General features: G+C 49.2%; 1 protein-coding gene across 5 annotated transcripts in view; it reads left to right on the top strand.

The window, feature by feature from the left end:
- The window catches only part of ST14 (ST14 transmembrane serine protease matriptase), a 68126-nt gene that overhangs the window by 29054 nt on the left and 16602 nt on the right, over positions 1-22470 (top strand). For 3 of the 5 annotated variants that reach the window (XM_037882306.2, XM_043534045.1, XM_037882305.2), the window contains 6 exons: positions 15902-16061; positions 16947-17074; positions 17625-17695; positions 19147-19307; positions 20167-20202; positions 20847-21084. In XM_037882306.2, the coding sequence (XP_037738234.1) occupies positions 15905-16061; positions 16947-17074; positions 17625-17695; positions 19147-19307; positions 20167-20202; positions 20847-21084 (791 nt within the window). In that variant the 5' untranslated portion in view covers positions 15902-15904. Of the gene's footprint in view, positions 1-7485; positions 7850-13134; positions 13351-15901; positions 16062-16946; positions 17075-17624; positions 17696-19146; positions 19308-20166; positions 20203-20846; positions 21085-22470 lie in introns of those variants that run through there. The other 2 variants (XM_037882312.2, XM_037882310.2) reach the window with 2 other exon arrangements.

Below are 22470 nucleotides of genomic sequence, written 5' to 3' on the forward strand. Positions count from 1 at the left end.
ATGAAGTGAGCTGTAGCTCACGAAAGCTTATGCTCAAATAAATTAGTTAGTCTCTAAGATGCCACAAGTACTCCTTTTCTTTTTGCGAATACAGACTAACACGGCTGTTATTCTGAAACCTGCTCAGGAATCATGACCCCTGCTCCCCGTCATATCACTGGCATAAAAACCATGAAAGGGCAAATAAACTTTTTTTTAGGGGAGAGGATATTTGCCCTCTGGGTTTTTATTGAACCTTTAAGGGTGTACTTTCAAGCTCTGTCCACAACCAGCAGGTCTTGGAAGTTGGATTGTTTTAACTAGGTTGTTTGAATCACGGAATCATAGAAATGTTGGGCTGGCAGGGACCTTGAGAGGCGGGACCAAGTAAACCTAGACCAGCCCTGACAGGTGTTTGTCCAACCTGTTCTTAGACACCTCCCATGATGGGGCTTCCAAAGCCTCCTTTGGAAGCCTGTACCAGAGCTTAACTACCCTTCTAGATAGAAAGCTTTTCCTAATATCTAATTTAAAGCTCTGTTGTTGCAGATTAAGCCCCTTATTTTGTATCCTACTTTCATTAGACATGCAGAAAATTTGCTCATGGTACTCTTTATAACAGCCCTTAACGTATTTGAAGACTATTAGGTGCCCTTTCAGTCTTCCGTTCTCAAGACTAAACATGTCCAGTTTTTTAACCTTTCCTCATAGGTCAGGTTTTCTAAATCTTTGATCACTTTTGTTGCTCTCCTCTGGACTCTCCAATTTGTCCACATCTTTGCTAGTGTGGCGCCCAGAGCTGGACACAGTACTCCGCTGAGGCCTCACCAGCACTGAGTAAAGTGGGGGCATTTACCTCCTGTGTCTTATATACAATGCTCCTATTAATACACCCCAGAATATTAGCTTTTTTTTTTTTTTTTTTTTGCCACTGCATTACATTCTTGGCTCATACTCGGTTTGTGATCCACTATAAACCACAGGTCCTTTTCAGCAGTATGACCACCTATTCCCCATTTAGTAGCTGTGCATTCGATATTTTGTTTTCTTCCTAAATGTAGTACTCATCACTTGTCTTGACTGAATTTCGTCGTGTTGATTTCAGACCAATTCTCCAATTTGCCAAGATCATTTTGAATTCTAATCCAGTCCTCCACAGTGCTTGCAACTAGACTTTTGGTGCCATCTGCAGATTTTCTATAGCCTACTCTCCACTGCATTATGCAAGCCACTAATACAAATGTTGAGTACTACCAGACCCAGGGAAGACTTCTGCAGGACTTCAGGAGATACACCCTCACTGTTTGTCAGTAAGCCATTGGTAACAACGCTAGTTGCGCACCCATCTGATTTAATCAAGACCACATTTCCCTAGTGTGCTTATGAGAAGAATGTTCTGTAGGGCTGTGTCAAAAACTTTACTAAAATCAAGTTATATCTAGTCCTGGGGGAAGGAGGTTCAGAATTCATACCTTCAGCAGATTTCTTGGCTCCCCTGCAGAAAAATGGGGGAGCCAAGAAATCTGTGGGAAACACCCCCATTCCCTGGCAGCCTGGTGCGGAGGGGAGGAAGGAGACTGGGCGTGTGTATGGGTCTCTGGAGACAGGGTAAGAAGCTGGGGCTGGGTGCCTGCCTGCCTTGGGAAGGAATGAGACAGACACTCTCTGTCCCTGTCCCTGCATCCCAGCCTTGGAGGTGCAGGGCTGTGTGAAGCAGGCTCTGTCCCTGAGGCAGAGCAGAAATGTAGCAACTAAGCCGGCAGGCTGCTAATGTTCCCATTGTCAGTGAATTGTTCCCATTCTTAGTCAATTAGGGCTCCTTTACCTTGCCAGAGCCTTATTGTAAATGACAGTAATGGAATTCTCAGCTAGGAAGGTCTATGTGCTTTCTCCCCCCCCGCCACTGTGGACTAGATACCTCCTGATGTCTATTCCAACCCTAATCTTCTATGAGTCTATGAATAGGGTTAGATTACAGCTCAAGATCTATTTTACTTACCCATTTAAAAAAAAATGCAGGACAATGATTAGCAAAACTGTACGGCTTTCATGTGTGCAAGTTGGAGCCATTTAAAGCGACAGTCTACTTTACAGCTCACCAACCACCAAAGTAAAAGTCATGTAATTTTAAATGAAAATCCAGGATTATAACTGGAATGCAGGATATTGGTTACCAAGTATTTGTAACTTAACTTCCATGTGTTTAGGAAATGCTGAACAGTTGTTGTGATTTCCCCCTCCCCCCCTGCCCCGTATGGTAGTTTAAATAAATTAGCAAAATAAGTGAAACTGGTGTGATTATAGTGCACTATTTTGACAAAAAAAATATGCAGAATTTTGGGGTTTGTGGCGCAGAATTCCCTCAGGAGTATATATCACAGCTAGTGCTTCCCCCTATTCACTAGACCAGTAACCCTGGCAAAGAAGGAAACGGGGTTGGTTTGGTGTGATTTGTTCTTGACAAATCTGTACTGGCTATTAATTATAACCCTATTACCCTCTAGGTCATTGGTCCCCAAACTTTTTTGTCCGCGCTTCCCCCTACCTGGTCCGTGTTCAGCCAGGAGACAGTGGCAGAGGCCAGGGTAGGACCTGCAGATGATGCTGGGAGCGGGGCTGGAGTGCAGTTGGGGGTAGAGTGGGGCAGGGTGATGCTCCCTGCTGACCCCCCATGGGGGCTGGCCTGCGCCAGGCACCCTGTGCCCCCCGAACGTTCCTCCGTGCCCCCATAGAGGTCTGCGCCACAGTTTGGGGACCACTGCTCTAGGTGCTTACAAATTGATTTCTAGCTTCTTCCAGTATCTTTCTAGGTTCCAGAAGTTATGGCTTACTGGTTTATAATTCTCTGTATATTATTATTCTCTGTAATAATAATTATAATTCCCCTCCCCCCCCCCCCGCATTTAAGGGTAGAGCTGAGAGTGTCAATGACTAATGACTAGCCTTCAGGGGCTGGTTTTCCTTTTTTTTTCTTTTTATTTTGATTGCCAAATATCTCAGGAATTGGCAACAAATCTATTCCACTGTGTCATAGGCCTTAGCCTGCGACAAATAATAATGGAGTTTCTTCTTTAGCTCACATGTAGGTTTCAGAGCAGCAGCAGAGTTTTAGGTGGGACCAGATTTCTTGCACTAGTTAAGTGTAAATCCCTGCCAGCTGGTGTGGATGGTAAAATGATAGAATTTCCATCTACTTTCTCTGGGTTAGTGTCTGATGCAAAGTGCTTGCATCGGTCTTCTGCTGTTTGTATTAATGGGCCTGAATTGGAACCTAGATTCCCCACCCCTTAAAAACAAATCAAAACAAAACCCCCTCTGGTAAAGTCTGACTCTGACCTTCATTACTCAGGGTAATTACTCAGGGTAATTACTTCATTACTAGGTATTGAATTCCTGACTCTCTTCTATTTGGCTGTACGGTGATCTGAACACCTAGACAGGAGAGGGCTGCCATTTACATCTATTGTCATTTATTGCTAGTTAAATAGCATCAGGTGACTAATGGAGGGATATCATGAACATATTCTATCTTGGGGGGTGGGAGGGGAACCAAGATTTAGATTTATGCTTAATTAAGAACCCAGAGAGGATGCTCGGTGCAGTCTGAATCATGAAGCTGCCTGTGCCCACGAGCAGCTTACAGTAGACAGACCAATCAGCCACGTGGCATGCTGGGTGCCTTTGAGGAATGGCGACAACATCAAAGCAGGTGCATCAGATTTGATCCTGCCTACACACCCCAAACTCCCACTGAAGTCAATGGGAGCTTGGCATGCAAGATCAAGTCTTAACTATCCGGCTTTAAGCGAAACTCCCTATTGATTTCAATGTGGGATTCTGCTTGAAACTCATTGAGGGAGACAGTCCCCTGTGGGGGGCTTTTTTTTTTTCTTTGACATCTTTACCTCTCTACAGCTGTATTGGAGAACAGCTTTTTTTAAAAGGGTGCACACAAATGTCAAGGCATGCTTCCTTTCTCACAAATAGAGGTGTAAATTGGCGTTTAAAATCCATTGAGATGAATGGCGTTTCACTGGTCTGAGTGAGATCAAAATCAGGACCATAATGTACCTTTTTATTCCAAAGAATTCTGAAGTCTTATGTAAAGTTCTATCCATGTGTCTGATGCAGCCACTTCTGGGGTGCAGGGCACCAGCCGGCTGGCATGCAGCACACTGCCCAAAGGCAGCTGGGTTGGTAACCCTGGCCTGGGGCACTGGACCAAATCTTCAATGTCTATGCAGAGCAGAATGGGCCTTGGCTTTCAAGTTTCCTCCATGAGAATCGTCCACAGTAAAGATAATGGGATTCAGTTTCTCATCTAACTCAGAAAGGCAACAAGATGAGTTGGCTTAGTGGGGAATTGAACTTGCGGCTCTAAAGACTCAAGGCAGCTTCTAACCAGAGGTGTGGCACACTCAGCCCTCTTTACCAGATTTATGCTGAACTGATTCCCACAGGTCTTTCCCTCCTTTATCAGGAAGGACACTTGTGTTGGCAGGAAGCTCTGTCTCTCACTTCCTGCAGTTTATTCCTTCCTTAGGTTAATCTCCATTTTATAATCTAATTGTCCTTAACAAGGAACTGGGGAGGAAGAGAAATGCGGAGACTGACAGGATTTCTCTGCTGCCCTAAGGCTGTTTAGTTGTGGGAGTCCTATTTTCAAATGTGTTCGTTCTTATCAAAAGCCTATTCCAGCCTTGCATGAAAAGGATAACCTCTTGTTATATACTTTGATAATGGTACAAGCAGAGTTTACACAGGATCTGGGTGCAACACTGTTATCCAACTGAATTGTTTAAACAATTCTGACCCTGTGCTTCGTGCTGCCCAACTAACAGCACTTAGGTTTGGTCTCTGTAAAAGGAAAGTGACTCCATCTCACTCCCATAGCTGTACATTACAGCCAATATGTGAACACTTGCTCTCATTTGAAATTTAGTGTGAAATCTCGTGTGAAACACAGACCATTTTAACATGTAAATTTTGTTGGCTTTTGGATTGTTTAGATTTCTTTGTCAGATGCACCACGTGCCGGCTCTCGTGATTTTTATCATAAGTCTCACGGTATGTAGTGCATATCTTAAAGCCCCAGCTCCTGGAGCCATGTGGTTGCCTGAGAATCTTAGTTCTTAAAATCATCATCATAATTAATAAAGCTAAGTGACTAGTCTGCATAGTTCCAGAGAAAAGCTTGAAAATGTGTCCTCAAGGGCTCAAAACCCAGCGGGCAAATAACCCCCTAACAAGTATTGGTGGGGGTGTGTGTGTGTGTGTGTGTTTTTAAATGTCATGATTTTGGGGTACCATGATTTTATCTTTTTTTTTTTTTTTTTTGGTTTTGATTTTTTAATTTTTTTTTTTGTGGGCTTGGCTATTGGTGTTTAAGCAGAACTTTCTGTTGATTTCAATGGAGAAGTCTGAAAACTTGCTGCGGGATGCAGTCCCGTGTGATTTTTAATCATTATTGCTGTTATATCTTACAGTATTAAAACAAATCATATTTTCATGTTTTTCTGGTTTCAACTGTAATGCGACATGATTAGGTTCTTGTGTTGGGACAAGGGAAATAGATATGTCAGTTTCACCTTAGCAGTTAGTTACTGACTAGTCATTTTGCTTCCAGGCTCTGCGATGCGGCACCGTGATGGATCTGAATGGGTTGCAGGGGAATATTTAGGATGGGACATTTCCAAGTAATCAAAGAGATTGGGCTGCCCAATTCCCATTCAAATTAATATGAATAGTTTCAAGTGAAAATCACGTCCTTACTGGGCAAAAATACCCTGTTTCCATTAGAATCACTGAATATGTGTGTGGGAAAACTTAGAGATAAAAAGGCATCTACTACTGTAAAGGTTTTTATGGAAAGCTTGTTACTGCAAATTTTGACCTGAGTGTCTAAAGTCTCACTCCTGCTAAAATCCAGGAGAGTTTTGCCATTGACTTCACTGGGAGCAGCATCAGCCGTTTGTGTCTCAAACACAGAGTTGGACGTAATTTGTCTGGATGCAAGTCTTTCTTGAAATAGTCTCTCTTGAGCATATGTTTGTGAATGGGGAATTAAAGTGCGATCTATTTGTTTAGTGGCTTGGAGCATCCCAAACCTGTCTGGTTTGGAAGGCTGAGTTGAATGATGTGGTGCTATTTTTGCCCCTTCTGGCACTTACCCCTGGTCGGGTTTGTATTACAAACTTCTGTCAGACATAGCTGTGTTGGCCAGGAGTGTGATGAGGTGCAATCCCTGACCGACGTAGCTGTACCAGCAAAAGCCCTCCGTGTGGACACAGTTGTACTGGCAAAGCTGTGCGGTTTTGCTGATATGAGCTGCCTCCCCACTAGGAGTGCTTTGTCGGCGTAGGATAGCTGTGCTGACAAGACCTTCCAAGTGTAGACCTGGCCCCAGGCTGCATATTTGGCGTTTATTTGACTTATTAAACATCAGCCTCGGCAGATGAGACCTGGGGTGGGCAGGTCTTTGGATTCACAGGCTGGGACCTGGAGTCTTGAATTGAAAAACTTATTTACAGGTAGAAAAGGAGTACTTGTGGCACCTTAGAGACTAACCAATTTATTTGAGCATTTTTTTTATGCAGTTGATAGATTTCCACTCCATACGGCTAAATGCAGTGCCTTGCATAATGACAGATTTCAGAGTAGCAGCCATGTTAGTCTGTATTCGCAAAAAGAAAAGGAGGACTTGTGGCACCTTAGAGTCTCTAAGGTGCCACAAGTCCTCCTTTTCTTTTTGCGAATACAGACTAACACGGCTGCTACTCTGAAACCTTATTTACAGATGACGGCAAAAAACATTGCTGAACAGAACGGCCCTGAATCATGGTCAGATGCCCGCTCCCGTCCAGCTGCCCTGCTTGGTCAGATGAGACCTGCCTTTTCCTACAGCTCTCAGCCAGCCCTCTGAGTTCTGCCTCCTCGACATGTGCTGGGCTCTCTTCTTGTCCAGGGACTCTTGCTTTAGGGTTTCTCTCAATACGTGCCTCACTAGCAGTTCGAGATGTTTGCAGGTCTGTACAGAGACCAGAAGAGATGGTAGCGAGGCCTTGGAAAGGACGGACCCCTGTCCCGAAGTGATGGCTTGGCTGGGTCGTATCAGGTTGAGTCTCATGTGTGCCTAGCGTTTCCAGTTTTTGTCCTGCTTATCCCAGAACACTGCGGTGGTGATGAAGAGACGGGACTCAAGTGTAGTACCCGCAAAGGGGGAGATATGCTGGATGCCACAGCTGACCATGGGTGTGCGAGGCAAACCCGCAGCCCTCTCAGGGCTGCTCCCTCAACTGCCCGTCCAGTAGAGCTGCGGTGAGTGACTGCAACAACCCGATTGCACTCGCTCACCCTTCCCACAGAGCCTGCAGTGACTCAGTCTTTGGTCACAGGCAGCAGCCTGTCCCAGAGTAGAGCCTGGGTCAAATGACCTGCTCCCCCAACCCCCATGCCCCGGGTATTTCTCCAACCCTGCCAGAGCTGCAGATCAGTCTGTGCAACAGCACCACCCGACCAGGAACCCTCCTGCAAGCCTCACGGTGTGTCAGGCTTTCAAGACTCCGAGCCTGCTCTCAATCCTGTTTCTGCCCCAGCCTTGTGACTTTGCTCCAGCCTTGCCTCCACTTCCTGACCTTCCTCACACTCAGACTACCCGGCTTTGACCTTTGGCCTGGACCTGGATCCCAGCTACGGTACTGATTCTGGCTTGTCTGTGGCCTCTGATCTCCGTTCTGACCCCTGGATCTCAATTCCAGCACCACCCTGGGCCGGTCCCATCCCTATGTCCCGCTTCGATCTCTGCTCCAACTAGTAGGCCTGACGACTGCAAGGCAGAGCCTGACAGAGTGCCGCTGAACACTATCTGCAGGTAAAACCAAAGACTGAATTGCATTTAGCATTGGTTCAGAAACTGAGGTTAAAACAAACTTTTGAAAAGCTTGTGTGGAACAGCCAGGCCATGCTGTAGCCCCATCCTTCCCCATCCCACTGGCACTGCCTGGTCACGTCCTGTCTCAGACAGGCCATGAGCTAGACTGCAAGCTCTTTCGGGTAGACTGTTGGAAAGGGTCCTGTTCATCTCTGGGCATTGCATTAATAATGGACAAAGGTGATGCTGCGGTTCCTGACCCCTGGGCCATGCTGTCCTGCAGTTGAACTGATTTTCCACTATCACCTTCCTTTCATCTCCTTTTGCTCGTTCTTCCTGATCTATTGCCCTGTCGTCTTCTCAGTTGGAGCTGCCGAGCAAGCCAGAGCCTGCAGCCTGGATCAGAGCCGCTGGCTCCAAATGCACCAGGGTTTTGGAAAGGTCACAGGTAACCTTTCTCCTGGTAAATCCTGATCCTCATGGGGAAGTGGAACCCCTCCTGGAACTCAGGAATTGGCAGCGTGGGGAGGGGAGGTGTTGGGTGACACCGCAGACTGATGCCAGCAGCATAGAGCCCCGAAACAGCTTGCTCCCTTTTGAGAGTGTTCGTTGGTTCAGCTTGAGGATAGGTCTCCGGAGGTACAGTGAGGTGTGGGCTGATGGTGAAGGTGAAGTATCCAGCACTGGGACTGTACCTTCTGCTCTGCCCAGTCCCTCACCACAGATGTGTCTTGTCCTGAGGCCCAACTCTGCACACTCAGTCCCTGCCTTTCGCCAGTGTGGATCTCATGCCCGTGCCCGGAAACTGTCCTCTGGCCACCGTGCCTCTCCTCGGACCCCACCAGCCACGTAGCTGGACCTTGATCTCTGCCTCATGTCAGAGCTAGGATGGGAGGGTGCCAGCAGCTCTGTGGGGCTGGGCATGTGGCTTGAAAATTCCAGGTTTGGCTCCGGCTTGGGTGGGGTGGAGGGAACTTTTTTTTTGTTTAAATAAAAATCCTTCTTATGTTCATGTTGTGAGAAGAGCTGGGGGCGGTGTGGAGAGCCAAGATGTGTCCTCCCCCCGCCCCCCACCTTCCCCCGAAGTGCAGAGTGAGCGGGTGTCAGAAGCAGAGCCAGTAGCAGCCTGGGTGGAGCCCGGTATCACATGTGCTGGGTAGCTGGATAGCTTATTGCTTCTGTAGCGTTTATTCTTGTTGTCACTGTGTCGCATGGCCTGACCGTTCAGAACTGTACGGTGACAGCAGGCTAGGACTCTCTGATCCTCCCTCTCCACAAACAAAGCCCTCTACCCACCTCAGCGAAGGAGACTCACCATTAGCTGCTAGCAGTATAGGGCTAATGGCACACAGCTGAGCACTTTTAATCCCATCCAGCAGAGGGCAGTGGTATGTACACACACAAACTAGCCAGTTCATTCCCAGACCTTGAGTGGGAGTGGCTGTGTTTAAATCCCATGTGCTGTTAGGTCAGGCATCTCTCAAATTGGAGCGGCTTGATCTTCTGAACAGCACAGCACCTGAAGGCGGTGATGCTGAGCAGTGGCAGCTTGCTCCATGAGCAGGGTGCTGCGCTGCATGCCCACCCATGAGTGGTCTGCCAGCTAGAGAAGCCGATGCCTCTGAACATGAACTCCTGAGTCACCATAGCGATACAGCGTCACGTTCCAAACACAACCTGGCTCTCTGAGCGGTGGATCCCATCGGCTCCTCTCTGCCGGCTGGGGCGTCTGCTTTTCAGTACTGTAAAACCTTCCTAGTTCAAGGACCTGACCCCTCTCGCTGCTGCCCATGCATGCTCTGGACTTGCTGCTGGCAGCGTGAGTCATTGCTTTCCCTGAAATTCTGTTTTTTCTGGACAGATCACGATTCCTGTCTAAAAATATCTTGAACAGCTGGATCTCAGAGGCGGGAGATTTCAGAGTAGCAGCCGTGTTAGTCTGTATCCTCAAAAAGAACAGGAGGACTTGTGGCACCTTAGAGACTAACAGCATTTATTACAGCGTAAGCTTTCGTGGGCTACAGCCGACTTCATCGGATGCGTAGAATGGAACATAGAATAAGATATATTTGTGGGGGCTTTTTTTGGACTAACTTGCTTTGGTCTTGTTGACGTTAGTTGCGTGTGGCCTCTTCCTTCCCGTTGAGTCACCGGGGCTGTTAAGGAGGAGAAATTGTAGTTTTCTGCCTCTGCCAAAAGGGCTGAAGTGCTGCGTGTGGGTTAAAATGACAGATGGCCTTGTGTCTCGAGAGTGGTGTGAAGGGAGAACAGGGCTCGATGCCACTCCAAGCTACCCAATGATTGACATGGCTCCCCACCAATGACCCTATAGCTGGATTTGTTGGCGTCTAGCAGAATGTTTTTATCCTGTTGTTAAAAGCTGAGTCGTGGGAGTCGAGCAATGAATCAGGTCAAATGAAACCAGCCCACAGATTACGCAATAGCTAGGGAGGACTTGTGATCGGATGGGCGGAGAGCTATAAAGCAAAGACTGGAACAGGAGATCTGCTTCCAGCGTCTGAGAACTGAATGTATTTGGTGAATGATTTTAGGCCCCCAGTTTTACTTAGTAAAGTTGAATCTTCTGGGTTTTTCATTGATCATTGCATGGGAACGTGCAAAGATGGTGCAAAGCTGGTGAAAGATGCCACATTAGCAGCCCTGGAGACTGAAGGCTCTTATTGTTGAAACACAGAGCACCTACGGCACGAGGAGTGGCAATGCAAACTGCTCCCCCTGCCCCTTACTGTTATGTCCGCTCCCTGGGCTGCGTGTGAGACACGCCAGGAATGCCAATGGAACCTGGCTCCCTGCATGCCACAGGAGAACGTGCCACTGGGCCACCTGCAGTCTTGCTCCTTTAACCGCCTGCCCCGTGGGAAGGGAAGGTCTTTTTTTTTTTTTTTTTTTACAGCAACTCAGGGCTGGTCTACATTACACAGTTCGGTCGACAAAAGGCAGTTTATGTTGACCTAATTATGTCAGTGTCCACCCTACAGCCTTCCTCCCGCCGATCTAAGTTCCCTAATATACTGGCATCATAACTCCACCTCCACGAGAGGCTTATGTCAGTTTAATTAGGGCAATGCAGTGTCTGTGTAGACACTGCTTCCCTCCTGTCGGCTGTCTTGTCAATTTCACAGCTCAGGCAGCTAGAGCCTAGCTGCCCCCTGCCCCTCCGGGGAGCTGAGTGGCTGGACCCTGTTCCCAGCTGGGGTGAGATCCCCCCTGAGTGGGGGCTTTCCCCACTCCGAGTGGGTTCGGGGGAGTCCACCGGGAGCCTATGAGACAGCCAGAGCGGTGATCTCGGGATGGTTAGTTTAAAATAAGACTCTTGGGGTTATACTGGAGCTGGAAGGGAGGGGACCTCAGGAGGGTCATGGCTGGATTTGGAAAAGCATCCAGATGACCTCATTCTATTCTGAACCTCTTGGTCAGCACAACTGGGCTGGAAGCCTCATGGGAAGGAGGTTTCCCCAGGGGATGGTGAGCACATTTGGGAGTGTGGCAAGGACAGCATTGCCATCTCAAAGCAGTCACAGCACATGAATCCAATTCCAAACACGCATGAGATTGGCTCAAAGAAGATGAGATTTTTGCTTTTAAATGCTACACTGGAGGCTTTTTATTTTCTTTCTGGTTCCTGAGTCTTCAGGGTTTGCATTTTCAAGCTTTTCTCTGTAACCATGAAGCTAGACTGTTACTTATTCCTTTATTTCAAATGAAAGCTGAGATTCTGAGGGGATAACGTGACTTTAGAGCCAGGGTTTTAAGAAAAGCGGCTGCTATAATGAATGATAAAATCAGGAGGGCTGGCAATTCTGTGAAAATGACCTAGATGGAGGTATTTTAAGGCTTCTGGTTATGGCCAGTTATTGATACTGAGGAGAAATGTGTTAGAACCTCCAAGAAGTTTTGGTTCCAATTGGTTTCTGTTGGTCCATCCTGATCAATGTGCACAATAAATTGGTCCATTTGTGCAATATTTCGGTTTTGTGGCAATCAGTCTGTCCTTGCTTCTGTTGCACCCAGCCTCATGGGAATTACATGCTGTCTAGGTAAACTAGGTCCATATGGTGTGGGCCATCCTGGACTTCATGGTGGTTCTGCTCTTCTCCCTCTTTTGGTGGACAAGCCATCTGATTATGAAGTCACAGCTGTACATGGTGGTTTACAAATGCTCCTCAGAGTCAGCTGATGGAGAGAAAGCCAAGGGTGCTAGAAGCCATCTTAATAGAGCCGACTCTCAGGACTTTATGATAACGATGTGCCTCTGAGTCTTGGACTAATTCATTCAGCCAGTAACTAAGAGAAGTCTTGAAAGAGCTGTTGAGAACACTGTTCTTTTAGTATCCAGGGTCTTTCAATGACCACCTTAATAATTACTTACAAAGGGTTACATTTACGTAGGGTTTAGCAAATTGTCAGTAGAATGTGTTCTCTGTCCTGGACAGTTTGGGATAAAAGGCCTGAGGCCATGGCTTGGGAAAGAGAGGGTTTGGAGAGGTTATTGGGGAAGAGGGCAAGGTAGGAAGTATTTCTGGAATTATGGGAGTGTTAGGGGAGGGGGCTGGGCTCAGCAGCAGACAGGAAGTGGGAGACTATTCTAAACTTGGGGGGTGGGAAATAAGGGAAGGTGCAAAGTTGAGAATAAGTGACAAGCGGTGCAGAGCTTTGCAAGCACTAGGGCAAATAGCCGGGGAGAGCAGATACATGGATAGGGTAGGAGGCGGCTGAGTAGGGCCTCACCCTCAGGGGACCTTGGATTTGTTGTGGGAAGCCCAGAAGGAGCCTTGAGTAGAGGTGACATGGCCAGGGTGAAGGGGATGGGAAGGTGAGTTGGGCAGCAGTTAGGGACAGGCTGGAGTAGGCTGCAGTGCTCGAGGGGAGAGGTGGCCCGGACTTGCTCATTACTTGGCGCATTTCAAGCTGAAGGGTCCCAGAGTGCTTCACAAATTGCACCCCTTCAGCACAGAAATGCAGCCACCTCTGGATAAGAAGTAGGGCAGCTGGCTTGCTATGGGGGAGCAGAAACTTGGCCAACGAACTGGGGCTCCGAACCCCTGCTCTCATGAGAAGTGCCCTGGGGTTTTTAAAATCCCTTCCTAGCAGGTAGGTCTTGGTGGTGTCAGAGGCTCAGAAAGGCATGGTGAACTGTACGAAGCAGGATGAAGGGCTGTGTTAGCTCAGGTGGGATTTGAACCCCTTTTAGTAGGGTGTGTCTAGACTGCAGGGCTGATGGTTAGAACTCTGCCACGCCCTCCAGATGGTGCATAAAACAGGAAATGCAGTAAGTGTAAAATGAGACCTCCTTGCGTCAATGGCTGAGCATACGGAGTGCGTGCAACCACATTCATCCCAAGGCTGGCGAGAAACAGAAGCAATAGCAGAATATATCACGTTTGCTCCTTCCTCTTTGCCCATCCTTCCGTGATCTTGGAAGGAAGTGCACAGGCTGTTGCTGGGTCCCTCCCTGGCCTGGCTGAGTTTGCTCCTTGCAGGTACGTGGGTGGGGTGAGGCGAGCTGGGGGCAGGGGTTGCGAGAAAGTGAAGCTCCGTGTGTGTCACTGAAACCCTCCCGGTATGTGGCACTGAGTTCATCGGCACCTCCCTGCAGCCTCTGGGTTTCTGTCTATTCATGCTGCAGCTGAGTCAGGCCCCTTTCTACTCCTTGACCCTGCTATGGTGTGCATTTGCGTGGCGTTCCCTCTGTAACTGTGAAAACCACAAATGATTCAACGGGTGCTCTGAGCCATGGGGGGCGGGGGGAGGGTGCTGCTCTTAGCACTCAAACGCTCAGACGTAGATTGGCAAACTTCTCAGCTTGACTCTTGGTTTCCTGTTCTTGGGCAGGATGCCCCCATATGAACATCCCACAGTCAAGTGTCAAAACAGTGATGTCTAATGGTTAGAGCGAGGAGACCTGGGCTCAACTCCCGGCCTTGCCACTGCCTGACAAGTCGCTTTGCCCCTCGGTGCCTCAGTTTCCCCAGCTATGAGAGGTGAATACTTGCTTACCCTTGTACTTAAGGGTGCAAGCAAATTTTGCGACTACTAGTGCTCTTCTACTGTTCTATGTCTGCTGTTATACAGCCCTCATCACCCTGATATCCTAGCACCTTCCAGCTGTGAGTAACTAAAATCTGTTGTGTGCTCTGTTGCCTCTCTCATCCTCTCCCCAGGGGGAGAATTGTACGCTGTGGAGTGTTTTGTTTAGGCTTTGTTTGTGTCCATGCCGTTCTGCGTTTGTTGGAGGCGGCAGGTCAAAGTAGTGTGCCTGGAACTTGAAGCAGGAGGCGGTGTGAGGTTTGGGATGGTCCTTAGTGCCTGCGGGACTTTGTTCCACAGTCTAAGCCAAGCCCCTGAGAAACCCCTGCCTCCTGCACGGGCTGGTGGTGATTTATGGCAAGGCTGGAAGCTGGAGTGGAGACAGGACCAGGGAGCTCTGACCTCCCGCTACCCTGCGAATTACGGTGCAGCCTGCTGGTGTAGCCAGAGCCTGAGCTCCATGTGGTGCCCACATCCTGATGGAGTATCTTTGTCCACCGTGTTTCTGTGCTCTCTAGATCTGCGTGCTCCTTCATGCTCTCCCAGTATCCCACCTGGGAGTTTCTGGTTTTAGGCTACTGAAATTTATGGCATGAGCTTCTCTCTGAACCTAGAACATTTTGCATGTCCGTAGACTCTTTCCACCAAGCACTTCAAAGCACTTTACAAACCTCTCTCTCTAAACCTCACAAGGCTCTTGTGATGATCCCATTTCCGGGTGAGTTTAAGTAACTTTCCAAAGTCACTAAGCAAGCTGGAGATGGAACCCAGGAATCCTGCGTCCTAGTTCCCTGTGATAACCACTAGTCCCAGTTCCTTCCAGCCCCCTCTGAGTACTTTAGCGGTCACACGCTGCATGCATCACACCTTCTACATCTCACTGGTCTCCTCTCTTTAAGCAGTCACAGCTCCTGCCTGATGTGTTCACACACTTGGTCTGTTTTCACTTTTGATTTCCTTTAACTGGCATTGGATTGATTTGCCTTTTGTGAATTCAGGAGCTGCTTGATTTTGGGTTGCAGAAGCATGTTGCAAAACTTTCCTGGGAACAGGGAAGTCAAGTTATTTATAGTTTGGTGTGTGTTGCAACACTCAGCTGGCTGCGTGTGGTGCATGCATGTTGCAGAATTGTTTTGGGTAACTTCCTGTTTGTCTTCAAGCTGATGAAACTAAATTCTTATAAGGTTATAACTCAGTGATTTGCATATGTGCACCAGGGCCCTCTGGTAGGTGGAATGTTGATCTGCTCAGTCTTCTGGCAGAGCTGATCTCATTGGGTAGGCCTGTATGTTGGGACCCAGTCGTTTGTGTGTGTGTTCGTTAGCCAACTGCGGTGTCTGGGATTCAAGGACCACTTCGATGTTGCCCTACTGTTCTAGCGAGTTTCTCTGCGATGATGTGTTGAATTAATGCACGGGGGGGGTTATTTAATGCTCCTCAGGGGTGACACCGGAGCCCATTACTATGGCGAGATGGAGGCTCTTGGGGAGAAGGTGCCGAGTGCAGGTTACCAGCACTGATGACAAGCTCTGGGTGGGATGGGGGCTGAGCTGGGAGAGGGGGGTTATTTTAACCCTGATCAGTGGCGAGAGAGGACTTCCAATGACTGCTCTGGCATCGCCCAAGGGTCATTATTAAAAAGAGAAGAGGATGAGTGGTAACACCCTGTTACATAGAGAGGTCCAATTATTAGATTACGGCATATTATTTCTCTAGACAGAAGCTCGCTGTTGTAATGATTATTGTATTGTCTGATCTTTATGTGGCTAGAATTGTCAATGCGTTAAAACTTCCTAAATAAAGACACTGATTAATAAATCAGTCAATCAGAGGATGGGATCTTTGTGCTTCACGTTCATGGAAGCTGTGAGGGGAACCAGGACTAGAACCCACATCTCTCAAGTTGCAGTCCTGTTCCTCTGCTCCGAAAAGCCCTGGCACCAGGGCGTGGTATGCCTGTAGCAATGAGCTTTCTAACCCTGTGTCCCCTATTCTCCTTCCTAGGACATGAACGGCGTGGAGGAGGGGGTGGAGTTCCTCCCCACCATGAATGCCAAGAAGGTGGAGAAGCGTGGCCCAAAGCGATGGGTGGTGGTGACTGCTGTGCTGATCATCTTCCTGCTCGTCTCCCTCCTTGTCGGCCTCCTGGTGTGGCACTTCAAATGTGAGTGAGGCGCTTTCCCGCCCGGACGTTGCAGCTGGGGGGGCTCGCCCATGGCGCCTGACCCCCCCCCCCCGATCAGAGGCCTTTAATTCCCACAAATGAGCTGCCCGCAGATGAACGATGCTGCTTTTTGGGTTCACGGGCCCCATTGTATTGTCCTCTGCACAAACACCGAAGTAAGATTCAGTCCCTGCTCTGCAGAGCTTTCAATCGAAGTGCCACGTAAAAGCTGGCGGCCGCCTCTCTGCTTAGTGTGGCTTATGTGGCTCAATTGCACTACCTTGGGGGGCAGCTGCAGCAGCCCATCCTGTCTGGGGTGCCCCCCCTTGGTGACCGACTCCTGAGGTGCTGTGGGTGAAAGTGGGGTGGCCATTGCGGGGGCCTCTGGCACTTGAGCATCCCAGTCTCTCCTGTTCCCTGCCTGTGGCACACTGCAGTTTGAGTCTCCTCTGGGCTGGAAGACTTTGTCTGATTTTGGTGGCAGCTGGTGGCAATTAGCCTGAGGTCAGACTAGATGATCTGGTGGTTCCTTCTGGCCTTAAATTCCATAGCTCTATGTGTGGTGGTGTAACCCACACACCTCCTGGGTGTGGTGGTGTTTCCCATCTCGTGGCATCAAGACCACTTAAAGAGAGAGCGTTAATGAGTCTGCTCTTACAACTGTGGCTAAGAGCCAGCTGGCTTTTCGCTCATGCGGTAGAGGCTCAGGCACTAAGCTCCAGAGGTCCCACGCTCAGTCCCGCTCGCTGACGACCGGGGTCTGTCTGTGTTTTCCAGTGGTTAGAGTAGGAGGCCAGGACCCCTGAGTTCCCTGTCTTGCTCAGGCTTTCTCGCTCTGATAGCTGCACTGAAATCCTTTTCTCTTTCTGCGATGGTGTTTTCCAGACCGGAGAGCCCCTGTCCAGAAGGTTTACAATGGCCACCTAGTGATTCAGAATTTGAAGTTCATTGACGCCTACGAGAACTCCAGCACCACCGAGTTTGCCATGCTCTCCAAGAAGGTGAAGCAGACGGTAAGGGACTTGCTGACCCCTCCCCACGTGGGGCTTCCCCAGAGGGAGCTCTCAGCTCAGCCGTCTTCCCGCCCCAGAGCTTGTCATGGGTGCTGGGATCTTGCACGCAGCACTGCAGTTCATTTGGCCCTTTCTTGCCCTGATTCCTCCCCCTGGCTGCAGTAACGGCCTTCTGTATGTCCACCTGAGCTCACTGGGCCGAGCTCAGTGCTGTGGAAAGGGTCGCGGATCCAGCTGTGTAGGCATTTATAGGATGCCAACACCCCTTCCTCTACCTCCAATCGCTGAAGGATCTGAGCCCCTCACGAATGATGCTGACGTTGTCCTCCCGTGACTTTGTAGGTGTCTAAATATGGACTCGGGAGCCTGTCTTAGGTTCCCAGGCTCGCAAACTTTGGCTGTGATGTTAGTTTTTTTTAACCTGACTCTGTTCTTTTAACATCCAGACCTGCTGGGAGTTGAATTGCTTCTGATTTTAAGTTCTTTTCTGTATATATATAATGTGTTTCTCTTTACTGTTGTGTTTTTTTTTGTTTTGTTTTGTTTTTAGATCAAGGGGATCTATAAAAATAATCAAGACATTGGCCCTTATCACAAGGAGACAGTAATAACTGCATTCAGGTGGGTGCTGCCTCCCTACAGTTGCATCCTGAGCCAGTATGTGGGGGCAGGGAGCTGGTACATCGCGGAAATTACAGGGAGGTAAAAACTCACCTTCCCTGGGTTACCATGGGACAGACCCACCTCACTGCAGCAATTTTCCCCCATGCACAGAGAGCAGCTGTGAGCTCCCCAGTCGGGCTCCCTTTAATTTGGATTAAGAGAGTAAGAATGACCTCACCGGGACTTGAGCCCAGTGCAATGAGTTGTCTTTGTAACACGCTGCTTCTGAATGGGAGCACCCAATGGCAGCCCCCAGGGAACGGAACTGTGTGGCACCAGGCGAAATTAAGTGACATTGGTCTGTGATGGGCCTAGTCGTGGTATTAAGGGATAGACTCTCTGAGTGACTCAGTCTGGCAGGGCCCTTCCCTGAACAGAGCTCCTGACAAGGCCATATTCAGCCCTTTTGTTTAGCTCACCTTCTGCCCCAAGAGCCTCAGAACCAGGCTGAGCCAGGGGGTTTCAGGTGAGAGCAGTGTGCCCTCATTCCCTGCAGCCTCCACTGCTTCTGGGCCTTGACTTCAGAGTGGAATGGGTGCAGAGGAGGACATCTAGGATGATCCGAGGAATAGAGAACCTACCTTGTGAGAAGAGACTCAAAGAGCTTGGCTTGTTTAGCCTAGCCAAAAGAAAGCTGAGGGGAGATATGCATGCTCTCTGTAAATACCAGGGAGGGAGAGGAGTTATTTAAGTTTAGCGCCAACGTGGACACAAGAACAAACACATATAAACTGGCCATCAACAAGTTTAGGCTTGCAATTAGATGAAGGTTTCTAACCATCAGCGGAGAGAAGTTCTGGAGCAGCCTCCCAAGGGGAGCAGTGGGGGCAAAAAAACGAACTGGCTTCAAGACTGAGCTTGATAAGTTTATGGAGGGGATGGGATGATGGGACTGCCTACGATGGTGGGTAGCCGATCTGCAACTGCTACCAGCAAATATCTTCAGCAGCCGGTGATGGGACACTATATGGGAAGGCTCTGAGTTACTACAGAGAGTTCTTTCCCAGGTGTCTGGCTGGTGGCTCTCGCCCACATGCTCAGTGTCTAACTGATCGCTGTATTTGGGGTCAGGAAGGAATTTTCATGTGGGTCAGATTTGCAGAGACCCTGGGGCTTTTTCTCCTTCCTCTGCAGCGTGGGGCACGGGTCCCTTGCTTGTTTAAACTAGTGTAAATGGTGGATTCTCTCTAACTTGATTTGAGGACTTCAGTACCTCAGTCAGAGGTTAGGGGTCTATTACAGGAGTGGGTGGGGGAGGTTCTGTGGCCTGTGATGTGCAGGAGGGTCAGACTAGATGATCCCTGCTGACCTTAAAGTCTGAGAGTCTGAGTCCCCGGATCCTGTCTCCTCCTCCTCCTCCCCCCAGTGTTTGCACACTGTCGGTAACTTGGCTCCCTTTTCCCCTGCAGCGAAGGCAGCGTCATTGCCTATTATTGGTCGGAGTTCATTGTCCCAGCATACAGGGCCAAGGCGCTCGACAAGGCCATGGCAGACGAGCAGAGTCTGATCCAAATGGTGAAGTACAAGTCACGGAACCCTATGTTGCAAGTCAATTCGATTGTTGCTTTCCGTGAGTCCTGGCTCCGTTCCCCTTCTCTTCTTCCTCGTTGGGCTCCGGGTCAGGTGGGAGGGAACTGCCTGATGCCCCTGGTGATTCTTGGGGAGGCGGAATAGACCTGTGCTTGGAGGCCTGCGAGCTGTCCTATTAGCTTTGCCACTGGCTGGCTGGGTGTGGGTAGGTCTCTTAATGGCTCCATGCCTCAGTTTCCCTGTCTGTACAGTAGGGACGATGTTTGCTTGCTTTGCCCGGGCTGTGACGGTTAATGACGGGGAATGGCATGAGAGTCCTTGGAGGGAAGGCTCTACAGAAGGGCAAAGTGCTAATTTGACAAGCACTGGATGCCTGGGACAGCTGATGTGCTCTATGGATGGTGTAGGGGAAGCAGCAGTCGCAGCGCTAAGGGACTCTTTGGGGCGGGGCCTACCTAGGGAGTGGGATTTAATTTTTTTTGGCTTGAGAGAGCTCATGCCCCCTCTGAGGGCGATGGGGCTGGGGAGAAAGGAGGATTCCGCAACCCCGGTGGGGAATCCCAGCTGGAAGCAGGTGGTGCTCATGGGGAAACCCAGGGTTCTCCCTGCTGCTTCTGGAGAGAGCCGGAGTCCTCCCTCTGGGACACGATCATAAGAGAACTCTGTACTGTGGCTCGTTCGCTTGGATTCTGAAGCCTCCAGACCTGAGCCCTCTCCCCTGTGATCCAAGGCACCCAAGCCAGAGCTCTGCTTATTTTGGGGGCAGAGGACCAGCTTCCCCGGCTCTCACTGTCAGGGAAGATGCTCTTTCCCCTGTCAAACGCAGGCTGGCTGGGTGCTCCCTGCCTAGCATCTGAGCAGTGAACTTGTTACTAATGAAATGTGTTTTTCTCTCGTAGCTGCTGATCCCAGTATAATCCAATCATCACGAGGCAGTAAGTGTAACTCTTACTGTTCTTGCCAGCAAATATTTCCCCTGAATTGGAGGGTGGGACCGATTCCTCTTTTCCACTAGGAGCCCCCTGGGTTGGGCTATAGGAAACTGTTGTATTTGCTGGGAGGGTTTTCATTCGCAGCCAAGAGAAGCCTCGGGATGCCCGTGATTCCGAATATGTGACCCCTCACTGGGCCTGACCTCGGGATCCTCCAGTAGGATCAGGTGGGCCTATCTCAAGTGGCAGGTTTTTCCATAGATAGTGCAACTTTCCTTTTTAGCTAAAGGAAAACAATAACAAGAAAGAACAAAGGTCAGGTCTCCCTGAGAGAGCACAGCGCCTGTGTTTCCTCTGTAACAGTCAGCAGAGAGACTAAGGACTAAATCCCCTGTTGGACTCTGCAGGCAGGGAGAGTTTTTAGAAATTTAAAGCTGCACTCAGAAAACCAAGTCATCGGAGCTTCCTGGCCTCTTAACCCACACCTTGGGATTACTGGGGGCCAGATACAGTGGTGGTGGTGGACCTCGGTGTTTGCGATTTAAACCAAGAACTACCTGTTTGCGACATCTATCTGCTTTCCCTTCTGTGATGCCTTTACTGACATCCGGACCATCTCCCCTGTCCCCCTGCCCTCCTCTCTGCAGGTAGCTGCAATTTTGCCCTTCACGCCAAGGAAGGTGAGATCACCAGCTTCACTACCCCGGGCTTTCCCAACAGCCCGTACCCGAACAATGCTCGTTGCACGTGGGTCCTGAGGGCCGACGTCGACTCCATCATCAGCCTGACCTTCAAGACGTTCGACGTGGAGGTCTGCAGCAAAGGGAGCGACGTCATCAAGGTCTACAACTCCCTGAGCCCCATGGAACCCGACGAACTTGTGACGTGAGTGACTTTTCTGGGCTTCCCCCTTCTGTGGGGAGATATGGGGGCGGGGAAAGAACGCGGGGCCCGTTCTGAACGGTGTCAAACGCCAAGGAGTGAGAGGAGCTGTCTTGGGCAGAGCAAGGGGTATAGTTAGGAGTAATGGATTATGCTGAGCCACAGGAATCTTGTGCTGAATAACAAGGGAATTGTCCGACAGCCAGAGCTGCTAGACTGTGGAATTAGACTCCGAAGGAAAGTGAGTGGGATGCAAGCCCTTTAGGGCAGAGACTATCTTCCTGTGTGTCTGTGTGGCATCCAGCACGATGGGGCTGCTGTCACAATAGAAGTAATCTGATAAATCAGTGGGGTGATGCTGAACTCAAGACTTACCCGGCTGTTGGGGTCGGACCAAATACCAACTGAACAGAGCAAGAATGAATAAATGCAAGACCAGCATGAGAGCAGCAGGGGGTGTGAGCAGAGGGATTGCAAGGAGGAAACCAAGATGGGGAGAGAGCTCTTGAATAAATAGGTCATTTGAAGCCTCCTTCCTGGGAGGATTAAGATAATTAATAATTCACTTATTATGTTGTGGTGGCACTTAGGCGCCCTGGTCATGGCCGGCACTGTACGAACACAGAACAATGATGGTCCCAAGCTGGTAGAAATATTTCTTTTTAATGCATATTCCAGTGGAAGCAGTTTGTTTTTTCGCCTGCCGAGCTTTCTCATTGCAGAGTTAGCCAACGTGAATATTATCGCCATAAGCCTCTGCAAGTGAAGCTGCCCTCATTGATTTGTTTTTGTCCACGAGGAGGGTAATACAATGAATGGACAGTTGTTGTGATGCTTTTGTAAATCCATTTTAATAACCGTAACGTGTTGGCAGCCCAGGCAAAGAAATGTTCACTTAAAACAGCTCTCGAGATACGGTGCCAACTGTGAAAAAGTTGAACCGAAAGAAAAATCACTTCCTCGACTGACTTAGATTGCGAGTTTCTCAGGACAGGGGCTTTCGTTTTGTTTGTACAGCACCTGACACAGTGGGGTCCTGGCCTGTGATTTGGGTCTCCGGGCTGCTGCAATACACACAAAATCTATGCAGTGTTGGTATAGCCTTGTTGGTCCCAGGGTATTCGAGAGACAAGGTGGTGGCGGTAATAGCTTTTGACGGTCCAACTTTGGTTGGTGGGAGAGACAAGCTTTCAGGCTTCCATGGACGACGACTTCACCGCTGGGAAACCTGCTCCGAGTGTCATGCGCATCCTAGATGCCAAGCTGCCTGTTTCTGACCGCATACAATCCCTCTGGCAACGACAGTTGCTCACAAAAGAAAGTCTTGCATTTCTTGTCATGCAGTTTAGCAACCAGGAGGAAGAGCCCACTCTGCAGCCCCCAGTAACA

This window comes from Chelonia mydas, chromosome 22, assembly GCF_015237465.2.
Source record: "Chelonia mydas isolate rCheMyd1 chromosome 22, rCheMyd1.pri.v2, whole genome shotgun sequence".
NCBI lineage: Eukaryota > Metazoa > Chordata > Testudines > Cheloniidae > Chelonia > Chelonia mydas.